At 48.3% G+C, this 25471-nt stretch overlaps 2 protein-coding genes across 4 annotated transcripts in view; one reads left to right on the plus strand and one right to left on the minus strand.

Annotated features, from left to right (window-relative positions):
• The window catches only part of LOC144129167 (LETM1 domain-containing protein 1), a 369791-nt gene that overhangs the window by 102492 nt on the left and 241828 nt on the right, over nt 1-25471 (plus strand). The gene's annotated exons all lie outside the window — the stretch shown is intronic.
• LOC144129163 (glycoprotein 3-alpha-L-fucosyltransferase A-like) overlaps nt 1-25471 on the minus strand; it is a 113706-nt gene that overhangs the window by 72895 nt on the left and 15340 nt on the right. The window contains exon 1 of one of the 3 annotated variants that reach the window (XM_077663117.1): nt 15460-15968. The exons of 1 other annotated variant lie outside the window; for it this stretch is intronic. In XM_077663117.1, coding sequence (XP_077519243.1) covers nt 15460-15537 — 78 coding nt within the window. In that variant the 5' untranslated portion in view covers nt 15538-15968. Of the gene's footprint in view, nt 1-15459; nt 15969-25471 lie in introns of those variants that run through there. One more of the 3 variants, XM_077663118.1, reaches the window with a different exon arrangement.

Consider the following 25471-nt stretch of genomic DNA (forward strand, 5'->3'; position numbering starts at 1 on the left):
ATCTGTTGGTTAGAGCGTAACTAGACACACATTGAGACATGTTCCAGATTGCACAGAAGAGTCTAGAAGCCTCATGCACAGTATCATTTCAATCGCCACCAGTAAACAAGAACGGCAACCATATGAAATACACTAAGATGAGGGCTTGTGATTAAGTCAAACTTTCGTCCCGTCCCGTGCGAGTCCCATCTGTGGATTGGCCTCGGATGTTTCTTGTTATGGAACGTATAGAGGCACTCTAAATGTATTAATCCTATACCGACCCTTGTCTTTCTTCGCTCCTTCTTACGATCCTCGGTCCAAATGAAGAACATACCAGGAGGGGAGCTCTAGCATTTCGCACCGGATTTTGTGTGGTTTCTTTCTCGCGATCGCGATGTCCAACCACTTGGTGCCGTAGTCCTAATGTCCTGCGTTGAGTGCATTAGGCGAGCTACCCAAACTCTACACTCTTACTCTCGAAGGACGCGTTGGCCGTTTTATTTGTTTTTTAATGTTTTGCACTATAAGAAAGAGCAAAACATAAGCACGGACTCGTTCAGCTTCCCGACACAGTAACTAGGTATGGGATCTACAACGGATGTCTTCAGCGAGACTGATTATTGATTCGTACGTGATTCACGGCGTTCTGAAAGCATGTCCCAATGTCGCGGGTCTAAAGACATGTTATTGCTTTCGGTTCTCACAACGAACAGCAGCTTCCTTGATTTGCTAACAGCACTAATGCTCGGTTTAGTCTCACTCAAACACTTTTTCGCGTCCAAACACTTTTCGGCGTGAAGCATCAAACGCCAGTTGCCGCCGTTGTGTGTGCCTCCGCAGGTAGAACTCGTAGCTCAATAAAAAACAGAACACGAAACAGTTCAGTGGAATCCAAACTAGTCACTGCTCCATGCGAAGTCACTGATTGGCCTTTGAGTTCAAACGTGAACTCAAATTGTGAGACAAATCTTGAGTTCGTCACCGGTTCAGTGGCAGCCATAATGCGGCAGTCACCATAGTAAATACGGCACGTCATGAGTGCAGAGCTTAGAACTCGTTAAATATCGCAGCATATAGGACTTTTTTAGCGTACACACCCGCACATTTCAGGGCGAACGCCACTCTCCGCATATACAGGCAGGATGTCACTTTCCTTATTCTGCGATGAGGGCACGGCTACACACGCTAAAGTGTCACTTACTCGTATTTGTAGAAGCCTCCGTTTCACGCGAGGATAGGCTCACTAAAACCGCGCGCATATTGTACCCGCCGCTCAGTGCCTAACTTGCTCGAGCTCGCGCGAACCAACACCGAGGCCATGGGCACGCCCAAAATAAGGAACGTAATTTTCTAGTGACACCATCAGCTAGTTTCTTTATAAATGATCACACTAACTTGAAAAAAAAACAGTCACAAAACACAAGGGACAAGAGAAGGAGTGTTCACGCCACAATGACAGGACTATCGTCTGATAGTCCAGTTGACAGTCCAGTCGTTGTGGCGTGAACACTCCTTCTCTTGTCCCTTGTCCCTTGTGACTTTTTTTTTAAGTTACTATGAACCAACTGGCCCGCATTTCAACCCTTATGATCACTCTAAGGCTTCCAAAGAGGCGGCAAGGGCGCGTTAAGCGTTTCGCTACTGTGGTGGGGGTGGCGTTTACACACAGGAGGAATTAGCCACTGTGGTCTGTCGGCAATTGCACCGCCTGATTATCTTACTCTCTGGTTTCGATAATCTGGAAATACAGAGCGATTCTTGCTGCTTAGGTCCAATTTGCAAAGAATCAGACAGTATCATATATTGCTACGTTAGAGAAACCGGGCCTGGTTGTCATCCGTAATATTTAGAGCGAGCTCTAGCTCATACTTCCTGAATCCAGTCTCAGTCCCCTCCAGTCTCACGAATAGTAACATTCCTTTTTTTTCTTGCTGCTTGGGGACTGATTTGTTCCGTTATTTTTTACGATGACGCTGCGACAAGAAGAGGACTAGAACCATGCGATGTTCCACACGTGGAGGTTTTATAGCGAAGCAAACACGACCTGCCCGGGAATAACAACAGCTGCGATCCGAAGCCTGCTGCACAAATCCCCGTTATAAAGTTGGGGGCAAACATTGCGATGGTAATTTTTTACTGCAGCTGCAAGTTTACAGTTAAAGCTTATCTTCGATCAAGAACGAGTTACAACTGCGAAAATTTTTCACGACGCGGCTCTAAAGAGTGTTCCGTGGATGGGCGAACCAGTGAATTACAAAATTAAAGCGTAACTAAACGCGACGAAAAGCAAGCAGTATGTTTCTCTTCGGTGTCATTTTAATCGTATTGCTTGATCGCTTACGCTAAATAAAACAGATGCTGTTCCGTGACTCTTGTCCTGCGGATTCGGTACTTGTGATTTACGGTAACGAAACGAGCGAACCGGACACCAAAGCGCTCAGGCTCGAGTATCTAGTGCAAAAGCACTATCTGGAAAATTCTGGAAATGCGTTATATCCTGCCCCTGCGGAAATCCGGATGGAGCTGAAAATGACTTGTGGGCTTTCAGTGTACTGTTTGCCTGTAGTGCCTAAGAGCGACGGAAACTTCCCGAGAGTCACACGGCGCGACGGTCTGATATGCTGCGCACACATGACATCAAAGCCCTTCTGTAGTTGCTGACGTATTTTTTAAGCACCGCCAATCTCTGAAAAGCGCCGCTGCCTTTTTTATGCATCCGCGTAGGGCTTTTCCGGTTCCGATTTCCGCTTTCCGCTGGTAGTCGTTGTCACTTCCACCGTGGTCGTCTTGTATCCGCTCGTATCCGTGCCTCGGCGCAGCGTACTGCAACTTTCGAGCAGATCTTGTATCCCCACGCTGCTACGCTATTTCTCGGCCTCTAGCAGTCTAACCGACTTGTTTCGCGCTAGGTAGGATATAGATTAATACCTTGACTAGGAAACATACCGCAGCGCCACCACAGGCAGACTCGCCCCGAGAATACAAAACGGCAGCGCTTCCGTTAAAGACCGGAAGCTGAAAAGCTATGTGAGGAGGACGCGCCGTGGGAGAGGGAGAGGTTGACGATACTTAACCTAGTTGACAGAAAACGCTATTGAGGGGCTTTACATGTCGTGTGCAGTAGCGAGCAATATGAGGTACAAGCATTTAGCACGAAATTGCTAATTTTATGATTATTCCTCAATTAAATTTGAGAATGACTTTCGTATACTAAACGCCAAGAGGAAAACTACTTGGAAAAGAGAACAAATTGAGCTTGTAACACATAATTGAAGTAATCAATAAAGGAAGGCTTAAACTTTTTTCCGACTCATCGCTTACGACTGTACCACATCAGTGGACAATGGTGAGCGAGACCCACTCAGCTGTTCTAAATTGATGCGCACAAATGAAAAATAAAAGCTGCATGAGCTCATGCGCGTCGCAACTACTACTACCGCCATGTATGAACACACCAAACCCTTCCTATGTCACGTTAGTGGAGTTCCAACACCGCAACATTCTTCGGCAATTTTTTTTTGTCACTTGAGTACGCACTAATGGATATCCATAATGTAGCACTTCCTTGGGCAGAGTTACGTAATACTGCACACAGCGCATGCGCAAACAACTCGTTAACAACAGACTTCGTGCACGCCAGCTTCCCATACCTCAGACAACCCATAAATGTCATCCGCGCTGTGTCTGTTGTCTTGCTGTGTGCTTGTCTTTTTTTTTGCGCTACGTTTTTTTTAACCCTTCAAATGAACCAAAAAGACCAAGCGTCTACCCTTCTGCCATCCTATGTTCCGGTGTCACCTCTGTTCGGTATAGAGTCTGCTGTACTGCCTCAGGTGCGGTAATGTGTTGTTTCCGTCCTCGTAGCATCTCCTTCGTGTCCGCGTAATCAGTTTTTGCCACCGCTAATTGAGATGTAGGCGTCCGGAGCGGGCAGCCTCGGCTGCATCTTCATTAAGTTAGCGGCACACCTGCCCACCCGGCCGAGAACTGCGCTCGCTGAATGCCTGCGCTCTCTATCACGAGGCCGCCGGCGCGACGCGCGGTTTGTTGGCGGGCGACAGGCCGCATAATAGTCTTTTAGCGTGGCCGTTACCATCACTTACCACTAGAGAGTCATGGTAACTGCGTGCGGTAGCGCTACGCTAAAACTCTCTAATGTAATACCACTTCGAGAGCACTCTATAGCAGCTGCGTCTGTCTTGTCATCCCAGGAAGCACACAGCACGAAAGAAGAAAACAGGACGGGACCTCTTGCAACTAGGCCTTATTAGAACGGGCACTGAATAAATACCGCTTCCAGATATTAACAAAACAAAAGCTCAAAACGACTAATGAATGAAAAAAATAAAGTAAAAACATGGGAGAACCACGTGTGGTACATTCAGCAGAAAACAGGAGTGTTAAATAACTGGGATAAACCTAGACGTCATATATTTCACTAAAAGGACAAGTACATCATCCATTATTGTTAGAATTCTTTGATAGGCGACTCAGCGCCTATCATGCCGCTTCCTGCATAAGTACATGCATAAAATTTAAATAAACATTCAAGATACTTCACGGGCAGGAAAGGATTATCTTTATGTCTTCAGAGGTCGAAATACTGATTTTGTTAAATGGAAATATTCGATACAATTGCTTTCTGTTAGAATGCATACACAGGACCTAACGGGCCTGCGTCACATTACCCGTAGTCCAACGTTTGAAATAACAGAAATTAAAGACGCCTGCCTTGCATCAAATGCTGCACGGTAAAGTTTCTATTTGGGACGATCTTTACAACGAGGTCATACAGTTCTGTCTGACTGCAGGCCCCGTGCATGGTCATGGGCTGATATGCCGAAGCATTTCAGCTGTTAGCCCAACGTCATCCGTTCGATCCCAAACAGATAAGGGCGGTAATGAAACAGGAAATTACGCACTCGCGTTTGGAATACGGTGCCCGGTAATGATCCACGGGTGTCCGGACGCCAAATTATCCAGAGCCTCCCTCTTCCTACGTGCGGCCGAAGGGGAGCGTTGTGCCTCGGTGTACGGTGGCTGAAACGTGGCCACGCCACCCCCCCCCCCTCGCCCCCTTCTCTGCTCGCAATAAGCAATGCATGGGCGGGCAGCGGTACGCAAACACGCCTCGTCCGAAAAAGGACGCGGCCGGCCTATGATAATGCGAGCATTAAACGTTTATGAGTACACGTATCCCTGCACGCTCGAGAGCTAGCGGTGTTTCGGATAGGAACCCCACACGCCCAAAAGAGGACAGTGCCAGCTGCAGCAGCTGTCTCTCCCCTTATAAAAATGGTCTATAGACAGTCTATACACTTCTTATGGACTCTATTGCCTTCCTATAGATATTTCTTTTTTGCCTACTCATAGTCTATAGACTGTCTTTAGACAAAAGTCTACTAAAGATGTATATATGGTCATCAATCTATAGATTGTCTATAGACTGTCTATATGACCTGTATTGGCTATAGACTTCTCTAGGGTTTGTCTATAGATATTCTATAGACTTTACAGAGGGAAGTCTGTGAACAGTCTATAGACTGTTTAAAGAAGTTTTTCTTAGGGTCCGGCGTGTCTCGTCGGAAAGAACATCGATCTGGAAGGAGTTGGTGCCCTCTGTTCGCGTTCATCTCGAATCAAGAGTTGCGCAGATGCTTGTGTTACCCCTTTTGTGGGGCCAGGCGTGGTAAATCAAACGACGTTGGATGAACTCAAAGATGCCCCGTTCCTTCTGAAATAACAACCAAAGCGGGATCTCAAAGATATGATTTGCCAACATGGTGGCGGTGAACAGCACGACGAGGCATGCTTTGTAGACGTAAGGTAATTCTGGTAGAATGTCCGAGAAAGTAAACGCGGAAATAACTCGTGAATATTCACAGAAAGGAAGGATGAGGAAAGTGATTTATAGAGCGAAGTACACTTTATATTCGACATTCGTCATAATTATTGGCGGGAAACTGAAGCAAGGTGATCTTTTACGCCGAGAACCGTTGTGAGCAGCCCACCCTTGGGCCATGGTCTGGGAGTTGCCCTGATCCGTTCGGTCCCTTAGGGGCGCTGGGTGGGCTGCTCAAACACTCACTTCCATTCTTGAGAAGCGCCACCCGCCACCAGCTTGGCCGCTTGCACCAGTGCCAGATGACACACGCAGACACACACACTCGCATAGACCACGGCTTCTTTGCCGTAGAGGGCTGACCATGAACTGCCGTCTTGGACGAGTTTCGTGCTAGGAAGGCCGAAAAGCAGGGAGTTCAGGAAGCGCTAGCATTAAGCAGCCGCCGCGAAAGATTTGCGACCAATGATGACTCTCGCAGAATATTTTAAGCCGTATAGCCTAGGTTCTTCGATAATATTTTTATCAACAGGCGTAGCTAACAAATTTAATTAGATTAAGCAATAGGCTTTACATGCAAGGTTACCTTATATTCTGATAGGATGCTAGAGGGGATCCTTGTGGCTTACTAATTATTTGCAAGTGAGCACTTTCATATTGCGTTGATGTATTCGATTGATGCTGACATTTTTTTTGCGCGCGCGAAGGCGTCCAGTTCTTTGAACGTACAGCCTCAGAAACTGAGGACCAACAATTGGTACTCTCTGGCGTCTCTTCCAAGGCATAATTATTAAGCTTATAAAATCAATTCATGCTGTTTCAAACGTTTCCCTCCGTTAAGATATGGCAAGGCAGCGCTGCATTTGATATCCTTTACCATTCTGTTTGCATGTAAAAATACCCTGCTGCATTCATTGTTTCTGTGTGCCTTGCGCAGGCCTCCCGATGCCTTACCTTACTTCCACAAGGAGCTGATGGGACCCCCTAGCGGAAATTTAGTACACTGATTAAAGACCAACCTGTAAAAGACCTATCGGGACCATCTCGAGGTCAGACCCATTTATCAAAATTTTTTCCACATTTCTTTGCATAAATCGCCAACGCCTCTCTGCTCGCCGACAGGCAGGAGGGAAAACGAGAGGTTCAAGTATACTAGTGTAGGAGTAATATTAACCTTACAGGCTACGTTATCTGCTCAAGGGGGGGGGATGAGGAGTGGCAGTAAACGGGATTCGTAGTAGTAATGACACTACGATGGTGCTTACAATCATTCAAATAATGCAACCATTACAAAAGTGAGGAACATTAATTACGGCTATGTATGATATCGGCCCTCCACCAGGCCGTTGGGTAAACAGACGTGGCGATGAACGAAGGTGTGGTGAGGCGTGTTTGAATGAACAGCGTTTGAATGAACAGCTGAACAGCAGAATGAATGCTTCAGTTCGTGAAAATCTTCAGAGGCTCTTTGCATGGTTATTTCAAATACACGCTCTTAGGTCTCAGTGCAACTTCCACACTATTTTGTTCGTGTGTTCGCTTTCCCTACCAACAGTTTGTTCACTTCGTGGCATGGGCAGAACAGAATGCCCGCCAACGGATCACCTCCATTCACGTTCAGCAAAGCATTATTGAAAGCCAAGGAACAAAGCCCCTAATACAGAAACTACACCCACTGTTTCGCATTGACCCCTGTGGTGGAACGCCAAAGTTAGGTTTTTGGAACACATGCGTAATGTTTAAGTTTTTACCGACTTCCCTTCACTTAGAGCCGCGCATTCAGCCAAACGAAAATGAATGCACATTCGAAGTTATAGCGCGATATGAAATAGACACGCATGTACGACCGCAAAAATGAATGCCAAATGGAGGAAAATGTGGAAGCGAACGTTACACGCGGAAAATGCGACCGCATCGTCCGCATGGCCATGCATTTCGCCTGCCTGCCTTTTCTTTCGTCTCTGCATCTTTTTTTCTTCCTCCGCACCGGCTTCTTTTACAGCCGCGAGCGAAGCGCGGCCCCCGCCTATAGGGCCTCACACTCGGACGGCGGAAAACGACCCGACCCGAAGGTGGAGGGCGTGACTTTGCCTGCGGGCTACGGTAAGTGTACGCTACGCAGCGGCACACGTTTTTCCCTCCGTTGCGTTATGAAAACATCCGGCTCCCATCCGTGCTGCTGCATTTCGCCTCTACTCCACTCTTACTTTTTTTTTGCCCCAAGGTTCCCCCTTCCAGATGAGCACGATCTCAAAGTCCTGCGCGTCCCTTTTTTTCAGTTTTTCCTTCCTATTCTTCCTGATGCGCCGTTATGTACGCGCATGCAATGCGCCGCTACACGAATGTATACGGGGAGGCCCGACGTGAAGCGCGCGCCGCCAGCTGAGGGTATATACCGTGTTTGACGTCAGGAAGCAGCGCACAAACCCGAGGTGGGATCCCTACTGAAACGTTTCATATGAGCCGCTCGAGAGTTATGGGAATATGGAGTCCACAAGATAGGGACTATATATATATATATATATATATATATATATATATATATATATATATATATATATATATATATATATATATATATATATATATATATATATATATATATATATATATATATGGAAATTCATATCTTGTCAGAATGGAGTCCACAAGCATTCCACACAACTTCTATATGATTTCCATACAGTATATTTGACGTCATATGGCGGTCCGTAAGCTTTCATACAGTCAATACCGACTCCAAATGCTCCATTCCGACTCCACATGCTCCATTCCGACTCCACATGCTCCATTCCGACTCCACATGCTCCATTCCGACTCCACATGCTCCATTCCGACTCCACATGCTCCATTCCGACTCCACATGCTCCATTCCGACTCCACAGGCTCCATTCCGACTCCACATGCTCCATTCCGACTCCACATGCTCCATTCCGACTCCACATGCTCCATTCCGACTCCACATGCTCCATTCCGACTCCACATGCTCCATTCCGACTCCACATGCTCCATACTAACTCCATAAAATTTCTTATGGAAACGTATAGAATTATGGAACTCGTCATATAGAAATTTTCAATATGGATATGCCTTTATTGGAATTATTTTATAGCTTTAAGCGAAGGCTGAGCGGCATTCTACTCATGCTTATTGGCCTCTGTTGTCGGTTGTGACCGAAAGTTATTGATTCAAGTCCCAGCTCATGCGAATGAGTACAGAGTTGATCAAACACTCGTACGGGCTAATCCGGTGACGCCGACCAGCGATTAGCAGTGACACTTAACCCTTTCGTTAAAGTGTGTGCTGTGTGCGAAAAGCGCCCGTGTGCGAAAAGCGCCCGTAATAAAGTGTGTGCCACGATGTGAACGACTAAGCACTCGGCAGCATCGCAAAGCAGCTGGCACGGCCGAGAAACGAGGCGGCGTCGTCGAGCCCAGCCGACGAGCCAGACAGCGCAAGGATAGCAACAAAATACTCAACCGTCGTCAAACGCAGACATGCCGTGGGAACGATCCCGAGTTCCGCAAGCCCTGACGGTCCCGGTCATGGCCTCGGCGGCAGTGATGGCAATGGCGGCAGCTTTCGCATTGGCGTATCTGTCCCTAGCGCGTATCAGTGCTCCATGTATTCGGGCCATCTCCATACGCACGTTCGGCAAACGCACATATTTTTCAGGGCATCCACGTGCCACCGAACCACATATAGAAGGTATAAGGTCGATCGACGCATGGCAATGTGCGGCTTAAAAGAAACTTAGAAGTGACGCATAACACAGGCCTCGCAGCATACCCTTAAAGCCCATCTAAACACTTCTGCTGATAGGATGGCGAAAAATTTTTCGAAGCAAAAAATGCAAGTGCGGTTCACGATGCTGAAGAGAAGTTTATCTGTCCAGAGCCGTAGTATTATGCCTTCCTTTTCTTACTGAGCCGGCTATGCAATTCAGTTGGCGAAACTGCAACATGAAAAAAAAGTAGTGTATACTTCAATTACGGAATTATAAAATTAAACTCCATCCAACCACTGCGCGACTATGTGCGATTTGCGAGAACTAACATGAGCATGTCGTAAGTTAAAAATATTCTAACCATAAATGGCGTACAAGAGTAGGCAGATGAGAGGCTCGATATGCATGCGAGGAAATACAACAGTTATTGAAACCAAAGAAACCAGCGAAAGTTAGTTTCTTTTTCTGTGATAGCATTGTTAAAACAGAAATTGGTAGCGTAATCTTGCAGTTGAGAGATAATTTAAACGAAAGTTTAAATTATCGAAAACCAAGACAAGCCGTCGATGGGGTCCCAACACGCCTGAAGCATCGTTTCATCTCTCGTCTCCTTTCCAAAAAAAAAAGAAAAAAATGCTTTCTCCACGAATAGCCTCGCGCTTTTTTTTTTCAGCTAAATAGGAATTTCTGCAACAGTACCTTTCCGCCATTATTACGCTTTCATAAGAACCTGGTGAACGAAAACCTGCATGATGTCATGAAGTGGTAAGTAAATGCACTGTTTGGACGATACCGTTCAATTTGGCGCGCGCATGCAAGAAACATGAAACGGCACACAACTGTCATCCCTGCACGAGATTTATTTTCTCCTTTCGTATCGAACTTGAACAGAAATTAAGTGTTTCTTGCGTAGTAAGGAAAACCACCTAAGAAAAAAATGTTTCTCATTCACGCCTTGAAAGTAGCCATTGAGTAAGTTCCAATGAGCTGTTTCCGAGGGGCGATGCTTTCGTAGACGCATAGAGGAAAAAAAGGAACTCAATAACAGGTTAAGGGCTCGGAAAAAGCTTAGCATTATATCTCTTATTCGTTTTCAGCTGCGCGTGTAGGAAAATTTGTGGAACATCATCGCCTCTTAATTGCCGTATAACCTACTAGGAGTGTGCCGTTAACGGCAACTCGGTGGATCAAGGCTCCTTTAAATTTTTCGTGAGGAAACAACCATCGATTTTAACTTGTAACGTTATCCCGCGCAGATTCGGCTGCACTAAAAAACGGCTGTTTTATTGTAGTCTGAACAGCTTTTTCCGTCAAACTTGCCTGCGCAAAGAAGCGCTGCTGAATTTTTAAGTTGCTGGTTTTATGCACCTTCATGACACTTTTCGTTTTTTGATTCGGGCATAATGCTTTGTTGGCGGCGCGCTTTCTATGGAGAATGCTCCAAAAAGTGAAATTGCTTTCCAGAGTTTATAACCGCTATCATCTCGAGCTCTTCCACGAACCTCATGAAAAAAGCCCTGAGGCGAAGGCACATGACGACACCATGTTTGATCACTGCCCACGCATCATTAAGGGGCTCATTGTATCCGAGAGTTCATGCGGTGTGCAGCGGACACCCGAGAAGGGCTCGAATAGCTGCGGCCGTTAAAAATGAGTCCAGAAAAAAAAAGTGTTCAGTTTAAAATAGTTTTAAAACTTTGCGCAAACGCCGAAGGCTAGTATCTCAAGCTTTGGGATTCGCTATAACGCCAGTGGCATTAATATTCATGGCTTGCTAATGTCGCGACAGCGGAGCACGACGCTCGCTCTGTAAGCTTCAGCGCGCTAGTTCATATAAGCGCCCGTAAGCAGCTTGGCAACTTATAATGAAGTAGGAGCTTTGGTAGCAGTTAACAGTGTTTCTGCTTCAAAAATCATTTTCGAAGAAAGGGGAAGTTAGCAAGAAAGGACTAGTAGAAGTCGACAAGTATATGCAACGCAGCTGAAGTACTGGGGAGACTCGTCTAATCGGAGGTAGACCACTGACGAAAGACCAAGCGGAAGAATTGTGCGCAGATAAACTTTATCGAATTTTCAAAACCACTGGTAAGGAATAAACGACGGCTAGGACAAGGAGGAAGCATCAGTCGGTCTAAAATGCTTTCTCTTGGCGAGTTTACAGAACTGCGCAGGTCTGCGCACGCACTCCACGTCTTTCACACATTTTGCGCAGAGCTCAAGCCCTGCACGACAGTAACATACAACACAGAACTTTATGTTATCTGTGCAGGGGAAAGAGAAAACAAAATTAGAACAAAACAACTCGAGAAGCACTTAACCGCGGCACTTCGCACGGCTTCCGCGCCAATAATCTTGGCAAACACGCTAGAATATTTTGTAATAGCGTTTCAACCGGGCCCCAATATTTGTCCTAGTCGTGTTGCGTGAGGAAGACCGAACCCTTGAGAAAGAAACCCTCGGGCCTGGCCTCTTTCCGTTCGCCAGTTTTCTAGATTACCGGATCTCAAACCTGTTTATCGTGCCTTTGTATATGTTTGCAAAAAAAATTCCATGTTTTCACTTCGCACATTCAACAACATAATGCAGACTTCGTAGATTAAATTTGTCTCCATTATATACAGTGGCTGCTGCAACCCACTCTTCCTGTTTTTGTCTCGTGAGCGAACCTAGGCTTACGACGTGTCTCTATAGGCTTCGCGGGACTCTCGTAACCGCTGCCAACGACGACAGTGTCTTTCACTTTTCTCCGAATTTATGGTCCTCCTCCCTTTCTGTTCAGATTACGGGCAGTCGGCGACTAAGACGACACACGCCGGTCGCGTATATATATCAGATAGATAGATGCCTGAGGCGAAGGAGGCGCATTTGCCTCTTGTTTGTGCTCTCCTCTTCTCGGCACGTGCCAGCATGGCGATGCGCGTGCGGAAGACGGCCGCCAAACAGGTGGTAACGCGCGCTGCCAGGCCACGCGTGAAAATGGCGCGGCACAGCTAACGGCACGCGCTGGGAGGGCGCCGGATATAGAAAAGGGAGCAAGCACTGCGCGCGGGAGCTTCGCGGATGCGAGGGCGGCGGCATCTTTTATATTGCTATTTTTTCTTCTCTATCACTGATCCCGGAAACTACCGTCTGCAGTAAGCCAGCCCTATATAGTAAACGAACGACATGCACGCAGCTCTTCTGGTGAGGCTCGAATAACAAAGCGCCGAGTGTCGGCACTTCGCTCTGACGGAGTTCCAGTGTTGTCCGGCTGCCTTTTTGACGGCTGTCGGCGAAAAGGTGCCGCCGAAGAGGCGGCCGGAGGGTTCCGTTACAAATGGCGTTTATCGGTGACTTTGTTCCGCGCCTGGGACATCAGTGGTGCTGGCAGCCGGCTTACCCCAGTCCGGACAGGCTGTTTATCTTGCGAATTCATGGTGGCTTAAATGCTTACTATACTTGCTGCCTGACGGCTATCCCTAACCGCAAGGGTCCGAGATGGCTTTACAAAAAGCTTTCTATAAGCCACATTTGCAGTGTGTCGGTATCCCGAAAGGTTTGTTTCGGAGTAAGTGCGGACTATCCGCCAGCCAATGCTAATATCCTTTCCACGTGTTCAGTTTCAAACAGGTCTGTCAAACATTTACTGTGCATACACGTAGGCCCTAACACCGCACAATAGGTCGCAAAGCTTGACTCCCAAGCCTGCTGCGTCCACAGCACAGAAATGACACGTTCTACAACCACTGTTCGTGGTGTTTCTTTCCTCGTTTTGTCTTAATTCCTTTGTATCATTTTTTTTTTCACCCATGGAAATCGCTGATAAATGTAGCGAAAGTTTTGGGCTGACCACCCCAGGTGATGCTTTGCGCGTGTGTTTGTGACAACCCGCTCAAACAGCCAGCGCTTCAGAATTTCCAGAGTCCAAGATAGGGCAGCTCTAGACTACGCAAAAAGGGCAAAAGCGATCATTTGAGAAATGCGACCACACGCCCGTCTGCTTCTGCGCCATCATGGTCGTTTTCCTCAAGACGAGCAGAAGTCAAGGTTGTGCGTCGTTGCACAAAAAGCAATTTGCTTGTTTCAGCCACCGGGATGTTTCTGTGCTCCACGAAAGTTCCCTCATCACATGACGACCAGCGCTTCGCATGCGGGCTAAACATTAGGCGTAGCTAACAAAAAGCTCTCGTTCTCTTTCCTGGTGTGGAGCGGTTTCAACGTTAATTCAAGCTGCCCGCGATTTTATTTCAAAGCGATATTGCTCGGTACTGAGTCAGTCGTGACGCAGGAAAATGTGAAGTGTGCGCTTGTTTTTTTTTTATTTGGTTCGTAGGTGTCATGTAAGCGCCTCTTCGGGCCATATGAAGCAGCATTTCTACAAACGAATCGCCCACTCCTGGACCTCAGCAAGCAAGGTTTCCTTGCCGATTTCCTCAAAATATTTAATTAGCGTTCTTAGGAGCCCATTTTCGGTGTCTTTAGAGACCGATTTTCAGTTTCCCCAAACGGACACAATAAAAAATAGACAGAATGGCATTATCATTTACAGCGTCACCATTCTACGCCAATGGAAAATACCCTAAAGCTTGCGTCACGAGTGCTTTATTTTCCCTCCGCCTAAATATGCTTTCCTGGCCGAACACGCGCCGCTGTTGGCTAGAGGGTAGAGTTCAAAATCCGAATTGAACATTCTTGCCCTCATCACAGCTTTAAGAAATCTTGTTTTAGTTTCAGATACGGTGATTAAGCTCAGTGCATTAGCTATGGCCATCAACCCGGTCCCTTCAACTATGTTTCCGTTTACTTCAGTACAGGTCGCTGAATTATGAAGGGAAGCAACCAGTTTTCACAAAAAGACGGATTTTGTGGTTAATTCTCTACTGAAGGAGAAACTGACTTTCGACTATTATGCATTAAAATAGAAAATAGGATAAAAGTTAATTTTTCACGCATAATTTGGCGTAATCATTATTTGACTGCTCAAGCCTTGTTCCCCTTCATATCAGAGTCTGTGCATGGGAGTAGCAGGTATTAGGAAGCGTGTAGCCAACTTTGCCACCACTTGAATATTCACGAATAAGTTAAACTGCATTTCAAGGAAGAGCACAAGCGTTGGGTGTTCAAAGAAGTGTAAAAGTGTTTTGTTTTCATTTTACTGCACACCTGTTATTCCACGTTATGAAAGCTTAGTGTTCCTGTGAGCAACATGCGAGATGCCATGAGTGGTTTCGGAAACTTCTAGAATTAAGACTTTCACAACTGCAGCTTCTCAGTTTACTGCTTGCGAAACGTCGTTCAAATGACGAAACCAGACTGATGCAGCTTTGCGACACCACTGACAATGTTTCAACGATCAAGAAGTGTCGGCGGTTTGAACAGGAAAATGGCTTTCTTTTTTTGTTACTGAACTTCAGCGTCAAAAAAATAAATTGAGATGCATGAAAGCTATTTTGCGAATCTGCAGTGATCTATGAAATAACATTTCAGAGGGATGGCGTGCACATCACTTAACTGATCCTCCTAATTCAGGGCACATGAATGGGGATCGAGTAGACATATCCCACAAGTCTGGAAGAAAAAAATGGACGCTTGGAACTCGCGTAAGTTTCGGTACAGTCGCACTCAATTTGAACTCTACGAGTAGGTGAATTCTGCGCAGTCGAAATTGTGGCCCTTTCCAGCAACACCCATTTCTGCGATCGTTGACGTCATCTCGTCGGAAGCGGCATCTTCACTTTTCATTCTGTCCCTGGAAGGCCAACGCTGTTGCATGTCTCAAAACGTAAAGAAGCTAAGGTTTCGAATTGAAAACACGCACATTCTTAAAGGAAACCGGAGGACAATTTTTTCAGGCAGTCGGAAAGAATTTCGTATTCCTTGGTCTATACTATCAAACGCACGATGGCACGCCCCCCAAACCCTTTCCCACCTTGGCGATTCTCCACCCATCTGCGAGAGCCTGGCAGTAGCCGCTCCCTCGGCGCTTCCTCGGAGGTTGCCATCCCATGAGTGCACCTTCCGAGCCCCTCAGGAGGTACCACACCGCACAAATGCACTGCCCCCACACGTACACAAGTGCACAGGCACGCACACACACAGGCCACTATCCGGCTCCTCTCGGTGCAGTTATCCAGGAGTCCCGAAGACGCGGAGCGGCGGCGTGCGCGAGATGTGATGCGAACTGGCTTTCTTTCTGTTTCCCTCGCTGGCGCGTCGTAAGGTTAGGGGAGAATCGGCGCGCGCAGCCAGCAACGACCGGAGGTGGCCCCGAGACCCATTGCGCGGCACGTGTTCCGTCGGGGAGGGAAATGGAAGAGCGCAAAATCAGCGAGAGCGGCCCTGAGGACCCCTCCGCAGCCACCATCGCGACCCCTGGTCGGCTGCATACTTAACCGAGCGGGGGGTGCGACGTACGCCAATGCGTTCTATAGTGTATGTGCGCGCGCGCGCTCTGTCGAGCGACGCGAGCGCCGCACGAGCGCCTATGGGGATCAGCATCTGACCGGTCTCATCCGGCGGCGGCGGCATGGTCGTTAGACTAAACACGAGGGTAAAGAAGCGCGATCCCGCAGAGAGGAAGAGCGGAACGGTTACGCGAGCCAATATTTTGTTTTTTCTCCGCGTCCGCTCTGCGTCGTGCGCGCATGCATGCGCTTGCATTAATCGCGTGTGTTGCGCGGGTGTTTGGGCTTCGCCGTGCGCCGGGCATGCTTGAGTGCGTGCGTGCGTTCGAACTTTGTCCGTCTGTGCGTGAAGTCATAAAGGCCGATTCTTGTGCGTCTCTCGCCCGAGATGAGGTGAGGGCAGCGGACCGGGGCGCTGCAGTTACGCCGTGTTTCGATTGATTAAACGAGGAAATGAGAAAGGCATGCACGAGGCAGGGGTAGAGTTATTGAGTGCCGCTAACTTGGTAAAGAAACCTGTCCAAATGAGCGGAGAGCGGTAATTGAATTGCTCGGAGAGTCTGCGGCTCCAGATTTACGACTTTTCGGATGCGAAGGACACTTCAGCGAGCGACGCTGATGTGGCCATGGAGCGGCCAGTGAGCGGGCGATCGCCGCGAAGCATCGTGCATGTTTTCTACTACATAGCAGAGCCAAAAACAGGCGATGTTCTCTGGATGTGCGAATGGGCCCCTCTTGCGTGCTGCCTTTAAGGAAGGCCACTCACCGCGGCCTTTTCTTTTATCTCTCATGTACCTAACGAGCAGATCCTCCATTCGGAAGACCTCATAGTTTGGACTTATAAAACTTTACGCAAGGCGTCCTTCCATCAACAAGTAGGTACACACATTCGCGCGTCTCCACATAGCGATCATTCCTATTTTGGCTTTTTTTTTTTTTTCAAGATGCTCCCTGTCTTTATGAGGACGTACTAGCTGGCCAGAGGAAACCGCCTTAGATCGACCTCATGAGTGCGGATAAGTTCACCTGTCTGTTCCCCTTTACTGACTACATCTGTCTTATAGGTGATTTAACACGTTTATCTTGGGTTTGCCAGGTCGCCTCAAAGCCTCACAAGGTGTCTCCTATCGTCCCTAGAGAGAGTCTCAGGGTGTTAGAAAGCTCCAGTTATTCCACTTCCAGTTTAGCCATAGGTGAAGACTAAGCGTTTAATAAGCTCTATAGCTAGTGCATATTTCATAGCGCTAGTCGGTTGCGTAAGGAGCTTCTTTATTACTGCATTCGCGTTTTCAGCCCTCCACCTTACTCTGCAGGACTGTTCGCTTGAAAGTGCCTTAACTGGAGCTTTCTGACGCCCTGAGGCTCTCTCTAGGGACGACAGGGGGCACCTTGAGGGGCTTTGAGGCGACCTGACAAGCCCAAGCTAAACGGGTTTCGTATCCGGTAAGACAGATGTAGTCAGTTTACCAGTAAATTTGAACAGACAGGTGAACTTATCCACACTCTCTCAACGTTTCCAAAATGTGTGTCCGCGCTGCTACCTCGACAGAATACATCGGCTTCTGTGAGTATAGTATGCTCTGGGAAAGGGGCTGTAGCTCCCGTTTTAACTTGCATATACATCTGAAATAAGAATACCAGGTTTGGCCGCTAGGCCGACTCTAACTGAGCCGAGTGTCACGCCTTTCTGGTTAGCACTACCTTCACAGTACGAGTGTATAACACACTCGGAGGCCATTGGTAGAAAACCGCGCGACGAAGCACACACAGCATCAGAAGGTTTAGGGAAGGGGAGAGGGCGCCCAGAGGAAGGGGGTGTCGGTTATTTTGTGCGCTCTTGTTCCGCGGTAACGTCATTTCAGGCCACGCTCCTGTGTACGGCGTGTACGCTCCGCGACGAAGTGTACAGAGTGTAAAACAGACGCACCTACCGCAGACCGTTGAAATGCCATGTTTTTAAATATGGAACGCCGTTGGAACTGGAGCCTCCGCGTCTACGATTTGACCATTCACTGAGGGAAGGTCACAGCCTGCTATATGCTTGCGCCAGTGGCCATTTACTCGGCATCGTGCGAGCACATTAATGAACGCACGTCCAAGACCAAGTCCCGAACTTCGAATGAAGGCGCAGAACATACACGAGTTTCGCTCCGTAGCTCGCTAGCGCATCGGGTCATTCTCTCGTACGCACGAAGGAACGAGTGCCTCATCATCCATCACGACAGCTGCAAAAGCGCGTCGCGCCGCTGGCAAACAAAGGCGGGTCTTGAGTGTATGCAGGCTTCTACTAGCTGTAAAGCCTGAGTAAACCGAGCCCCGTGCAAATGGACGACCCACCTGCCCCGTAACGCTTAGCCATCCACTCACCGAGTGTCAACTCGACATCCGGAAATGGACCAGCAGTGGTGGCTCAATGCTTAGCGGGTTCGGCTGCTGAGCCAGAGGACGTGAGATCGAATCCCGGCCGCGGAGGCCGCATTTCGACGGAGGCGAAGTACAAAAATGCCCGCGTTCTGGGCGATGTCTGTGCGCGTTAAAGAACTCGGATGGTCGAAATTATTCCGGACACCTCCACTACGGCAACTGCTCTCTCTCGTTTCACTCGCTTCTTCATCCCTGTACTCAAGGCGTGGTTGAGGTGTCCACCGAGATTGACACAGCCACTTCCCCTTTCTGCTGCTCATAATCATTTGATATTTTCTTTCATCCGGTTACGGAAGTGGCCTGCTAGAAGCATAATTCCATGCGTCTGGTGACTGCCGGTAGGAAGTCTACCACAATGTGCCAACAGTCGGTATAAAACGTAAGAGTATATTTGTCACTTGCTCTTCACACTACAGTCTGGAACAGTCGATGCATTAGCCCGTGCCGCTTCTTAAAAACACTATATGCACGCAGCTTTATATGATGCATCTGCTATGAACTGAAAAAAAATGCGGATACAGGCATGACACGCTGGGTAAAACTGTGAGAGACACGTAATCCCACCGATTACCCACAAAAGACCCTGCATTCTTTCGAGGTTATCTCCTCCATTGTCCCGTTCTTCAAAGTACTCCTGAATAACATGAATAACTTGCCCATCATCTTACCTACGTCGCCGTGTATGCAGTGTATACATTCTAGATGCGCAGTCATGGGCATTCTTTGTCAAAAATATACACTCCAGGGGGTTTGCTTCCAAGCCGTGTAACGGGGCTCTTAAGCACATTAGACAGTCCTAAGCTTGGGAGGGTAGGGGAGTTAAGCTGCTCCCACCTTCGTGAGATTTTAGTATGCAAGTATGAAAGAGGAGCAGCGCTGTAGGGCTCAGAAGCAGACCCCTTGGGCTGCATACTTTATACAAAGACTGTACATAGCGTGCGCTTATGCAGACGTGTGGTCTTTATTTTTATGCAGAGTTTCTCAAAATTGCCCATAGATTGAAAAGTGGCGCCACCGCCTATTGCGAGCTTCTTAAATAACACTTCATACAAACCATCACAGACCACAGAGGTCAGCCTGTCCGCATTATTTCACTCGCTGCTTTTGCCTGCATTCTAGCGGTGAAGGCCGGTTCGCGCCGGGAGCATCACGCCTTCCACACTTTCCGTAGGCTTTCCTCATTATGCAGGCGTACAGGCCGGAGTATCTTTCCACCCCTACACATACCTGTTCCCTTATTTACCACCTTACATAACGTACAAGATCGAAACGACAGTATGTGCCTAAAGCACGCTCTGGAATCAATGCATTGTTTTGGTATCCTACCTCAGCTGCGGGTATAGAAAACCTAGCTGAAAGTCTGAGAGTACGTTTTCTGATCCGGACACAACTGAGGTATGTCTCCTGGAAAAAATAAATTGACACGAAATGCGCGAGTGAGCAAGAGAACAAGGGAACAAAATCTCTGCCATGACAAGTAGCGCGGTAATATGTTGTCTTATGCGGCACGTATCAGCTGCATGTGTGAGCAGTCAGTCAAACTGCCCAGGAAGGCGCCACGAAGTGGCGCGTTTTTAATCCGAAGTGAAATTACGGCATAGGGGTGCTTTTGAGCTCCGTCTAAATCCAACTATCTAAAGCGTCTCTTCCATTAGTGTTACATCGTAACCAGGCCGCCGCGGTGGCTGAGTGGTTACGGCGCTCAGCTGCTGGCCCGAAAATGCGGGTTCGATCCCGGCCGCGGTGGTTGAATTTCGATGGAGGCGAAATTCTAGAGGCCCGTGTGCGGTGCGATGTCAGTGCACGTTAAAGAACCCCAGGTGGTCGAAATTTCCGGAGCCCTTCATTACGGCGTCCCTCATAGCCTGAGTCGCTTTGGGACGTTAAACCCCCATAAACCAAAACCGTTACATCGTAACCAGTAAGCCGTTGTGACGGTACGAATAACATTCACCTGAGACCCGCCCTCGCACGCGTATATCTCGTGGCCTCGTCGTCAAGTACGAAGTTCTCAGCGTGTGGTAACAAGGCCGGGCTGTGTGCTCCAGACGGTGCACTTCTGCAGGGCAACCTCTCGGTGTACGCCTTCCTTCAAGCTCATGTTCATGCTTTCTTCTGATCCGTGTTCCACTGAACAAACCGCGCTTACTGCTCCATCTGTGTTGCTCTTACAGAGCGACCGATTTCATTTGTAGCTTCCTCATTAAACACCCTCGAACGCCGAAGTTCCGCCCCGCTTCAGAGGTGGCGCAGCTGTGTCCTTTCAAGTTCAACATGGAGGAAGGAAAACTCGGGAGAGGCCCTCGCTATCCGAGCTGCGCCAAAAAGCGTGCCGGAAGTCACACGCTTTCGCAAGGACTATCGGGAGTGTTTGGCCAATGGTGCAGCCAATAGTAACGCTGTGCGCGGCGGCTTCGTCTGCTGCAATGCCTGCTGCGCATGCGCAAGCGCGCTCAGACGGCGGGAAAGTAGGGGAAGCCGGCTTCAAAAAATGCGACGTAACCCAGTAACTTAACTGTCAAGGGGCTCGGATTGCGAGGCAACGGGTTTTATCTTGTTACAAACTAACGGGACGTTAAATACAAACAGCGAAAGCGATTAGCAGTCGGAGTCTCCCGAGCGTTTAGTTACGTTTTTCTTAGCGAGGAAGGCGACCCTAGCCAGAGAATCGGGTTTCACAACCTTCTAGAGGGGGTGTCAAAGTCGCGTCACGCTTCTTGTGAGAACGGCTCTCGGTTTCTCGAGCGCTTGAGAATGACGGCCAACTCTGCGCTGTGTGCGTGCATTGCGTTGTTATTTTACTTACACCGCTGGTCTCGTTATATAAGTACGGCATCTGGGTTTGACGAAACGCCACAACGGAGGGCTAATGAGCTCGCTTTTAGCGCCCTTTGCGTTCTCAGCTCGAGGGAACTCCCACGAAGAGGTGGTTCTTAAACTAGACCCGCACATATATCAAGCGCATGGGACGGCAAAATGGACGCGCAGCTGCGTGTTATCAAGCAGTAGATTTCTTGAGCACAACCTGGAACTCGCGTTCATGAACACATAAGTATTTGAGGTGTAACTTGAACTAAACTCCTCGGGGCTGTCGAATTGTCTGTTACTGGTAATGTCCATTTTTCTTGTAACATATATGTAGGTTCAAACACACGTTAACACCCTTAGCTGACACCGGCTCCCCCTTCTAGTTACTTCATGAAACACGACTAAGGAATCTACTGAGACAAGGCAATGCAGGTTGAACTACAGCAATATCTGTCAACACTGAACTCTGAACAAAAGAAGGTCTGCTAAGGGCAACAACCCATCACAAAACGAGTTCACACGCGGTTAGAGCGCACATTTGCACGCGTGGTTCCGGAGGGGGACGCAATGCTCAAAAAAATTGAATTGCGAATTGTGGAGTTTAACGTCTAGAAGCGACACATTGGCTACGAGAGACGCCGTAGCGGAAGTCTCCAGATTAATTTCGACCACCCGAGGATCTCTGACGTGTGCAGTCATCCCTCATTAAACGGTTGATTTTGTATTTCGTCTCTACTGAAATACGGCCACCGCGGCTGTAATCGAACCCGCGACCTTGCAGCAATGCACGACGCCGTACAGGCACTCAAGGCAACAAATATAAACATTGCATACGAGACTAGCATTAAAGTGTTTCGAGGTGTTCGCTTGTAGTGCCGAGTCTCGTCCTTGGGCACCCGAAGGGCCTAATCGCCATATTAAGCCTGACGTTACACACTGCGCGACCTCTGGGGGGGCACTCAGTCAGGCGAACGATGCTCGTTCGTGAAATGTCCACGGGCGACGTGGTTTGGACCACTTACATCCTGCGACATGCGTTCCTGCAGTCTTCAAGAGGGGATCCGACAAATTGTAAAAATCCGAGATTCTATAATAAGTTTACACGGACGAAGGAGACTGTGGCGATTTACGCCATAATGAGGGGGGGATGGATATTCAAATTTCTGCAAGTGCGCTTTCCCGCATCACACTGTTGCCCAAGACAATAGGGCTTGCCTTGCGTTTCCAGCTGAAACATAGCAAGAAGGGCTAGTTTTTTTTTGTTTTATTCTTCTAAAATATGTTTCTTAAATCTTATCCACACACTTAGTGCGTGTCCTGTACCCCTACCAGCCTTTTTTTTTTATATATAGAGAGAAGTCGGCCATTTTGTCTTTGACATCATTGTTATGTGAGAAAGCGCACTTGCGGAATTTTCAATATCCCCCTATAAATCCCGTTGAAGCGCCACTATCTCCAGTGATCTCCAAGTATCCCGCAAAGTTTTCTGCCGCGTTGAATGTGTGTGCCTGTGCACGACACTCCTTTGCCAAGTTGCCGTTATTTTTTTGTGTGTTCATTCAGGGAGAATGGTCCTGTTTTCTTTTCTAGCAGTTAAAAGAAAGGGAAAAGGAAAACGTAGGGGGGTCGTCGGAATTCCAGACCATACTACAATGCAATTCACGCGGCACAAAGCAGCGCAGCGATCGAAAATGCCCCTCTGGAAGGATGACGGCGGCACGCGCCGCTCTCTCCTCGCGTGCTCAGGGCGTCGGCACTGAATCGCTGCACGCTCGTGACCGGCCCAGTACCTGAGAGGAGCACCCGGTCGACCCACGGGGAAGTCGGTCGCAAGGAGAGCGTTAAATAAAAAAAAAACGAAGGAGAAAACAGGGCTGCAGGAGCCGCTCGATCGCAAACCGCTCGATGGCACGGGTCCACACGAAGCGAACCTCGAGCTGCGTCGGTGGCCGCGCGTGCCCAAGGGGGCAAAGCAGGCAGCGCCGCGTGCCGACTAAAAGTTCCGTACCGAAGTTCCGTATCGAGCCTTGCGGCACTAAACGAACTCACCCCCCCCACCCGCTCTCCCATCTCCTGGCACACTGGTATTGGGAAGCCTCTTGTTCGTGCTTGAGTCTAGTTCGCTTGTTTGTATGGATATGTTTTGTTTTTAGCGAGGGTCGCCAATCTTCCGGTCGACGACGCTGCGGCGAAGCGATGCACACCGCGATGTCGTCACCCGTCGTGTTCCCGGTGTTTGAAGTTTTTGTTTAACTCGCTGCAGCAACTTGAGCTGATTAATTTCCTATACGGATATCCTACAGACATACGTACTAACGATGGTAACTGGTCTTTTGGCTCATTACTCTATCAAAGTGTGTGTTAGTAAGTTATGTTAGGTGCCGTTTCTTTTTTGAAGTTCGCAGGCCACCGAGTTTCCTTCTCGAACCTGCAGTGTGCTTTCTACAGCATTTTAGAATGCGTCATATTTCTGAAAGACGACAACTTTCCTCCTCATTCATCCAAAGCCTTACGTGGCGGATGTACTACTTCAAGCACCGATACACAACCAACAGCAGCCAACCAGGTGACCCGGGAATTTTCGCGAAAGGTTGTAACTGGCCGCAATCTAAAAACCTTTGCAGTATACAGTGCCGAGAATGTGGTCGTGCAATAGTGGTGTACAGCTGTGTGCTTGCGCACAACTGGCCGTGACAGGAATGATAGAATGAGTTCTCATACCCGTTCGAAACGTTGCTAACGTCTAACAATAGCTCTCCAAACTGAGGCTACTTGCCCGTGAAGAATAAATCGGTGCATACGTTTAAGATCTAAACTCATGTAGTTCTCATGCCGAGATTAGTGTGTCGAAAATCGCGTCGCGTCTGAACTGATGCCATCAACAGACTCGCAGCATACTGGCCCATTCACGTGTCTGCTTGTGAGCCCACTATACTTTGGAGGAATGGCTTTGGAGGAGCCCAAATTGGAGAACCCAAAACTGTCGTTTTACATATGTTTGTATTATCGTGTAGACTATTTTTTTTCGTACATTCCCGGGACATTTCACCACGCACTCCAGATCAACGATTCAAGTGGACAGCGGTGCCCAACCACACAAGTGAAAAAACAGGAGAGCAGCAAGAGACACAGCCCGAGACTTAGCAAGTTTTCAGGGCACGAGCATCGACAATTGCCCCAGAAATGCTATAAATCATACACGTTGTTCACTCTGCACGCAAGATACAAGTATACATAAGGCCCGTATTGTAGCCTTAGCTGCTGCATCGCCACTAAACCTTAATTACCACTACAACTAAAAGCCTCTAATGCTACCACTGGGCTAAGTGTAGCACGCTTTGTCTGGCAAAATAGTGCTAAGGCATGCAGGCCTTTCTATTTCATGCGTTCAGTGGAAAATTTTAGCGTTAAGTGGAGAAAGTGGTCGGGACACCAAGCTGGCAGTGTTCTTCAAAGGTATTCACCGGGCACGGATGATTCGTCTGCGCCGCAGGAACGGCAGACGAGCGCAACGCAAAAGCATCACGCGCTCCGGACACATGTGTTGCAACTGTCATGCGGCCGACCTGTTGTGTCTGTCTTCCCCTGCGGTGTCCGTTTCGTGTTATTCGACTTCGACCCGCAGCGCTGCGCCCTCCTCCTCCTGAACAAGCCCGTTGTGCCACCTGGCGGTGCGGGCTGAGCCCATTGTTTTTATTTCTTTACTATTGCCCATTGTAATAATAATAATTGGTTTTTGGGGAAAGGAAATGGCGCAGTATCTGTCTCATATATCTTTGGACACCTGAACCGCGCCGTAAGGGAAGGGATAAAGGAGGGAGTGAAAGAAGAAAGGAAGAATGAGGTGCCCTAGTGGAGGGCTCCGGAAGAATTTCGACCACCTGGGGATCTTTAACGTGCACTGGCATCGCACAGCACACGGGCGCCTTAGCGTTTTTCCCCCATAAAAACGCAGCCGCCGCGGTCGGGTTCGAACCCGGGAACTCCGGATCAGTAGTCGAGCGCTATAACCACTGAGCCACCGCGGCGGGGTATGTAATGTATGTACTTCAAAAAAGCTGCTATGGGAGAAACCTCCGTCAAGCTTTCCATCTAAAATCTTACCGGAGCGCCGCTTAGGTGTGGCGCGTTCAGAGCTTGGGCTCCGGGAAAAATAATGGCGGTGTAGCTAATTATGACTAAGTAGCGCAATGGTTTGGTTTGGTTTATGGGGGTTTATGGTCCCAAAGCAACTCAGACTACGAGAGACGCCGCTGTGAAGGGCTCCGGAAAGTTCGACCACCTGGATTTCTTTAAGGTGCAGTG

Source organism: Amblyomma americanum, chromosome 4 (assembly GCF_052857255.1).
Source record: "Amblyomma americanum isolate KBUSLIRL-KWMA chromosome 4, ASM5285725v1, whole genome shotgun sequence".
Classification (NCBI taxonomy): Eukaryota; Metazoa; Arthropoda; class Arachnida; order Ixodida; family Ixodidae; genus Amblyomma; species Amblyomma americanum.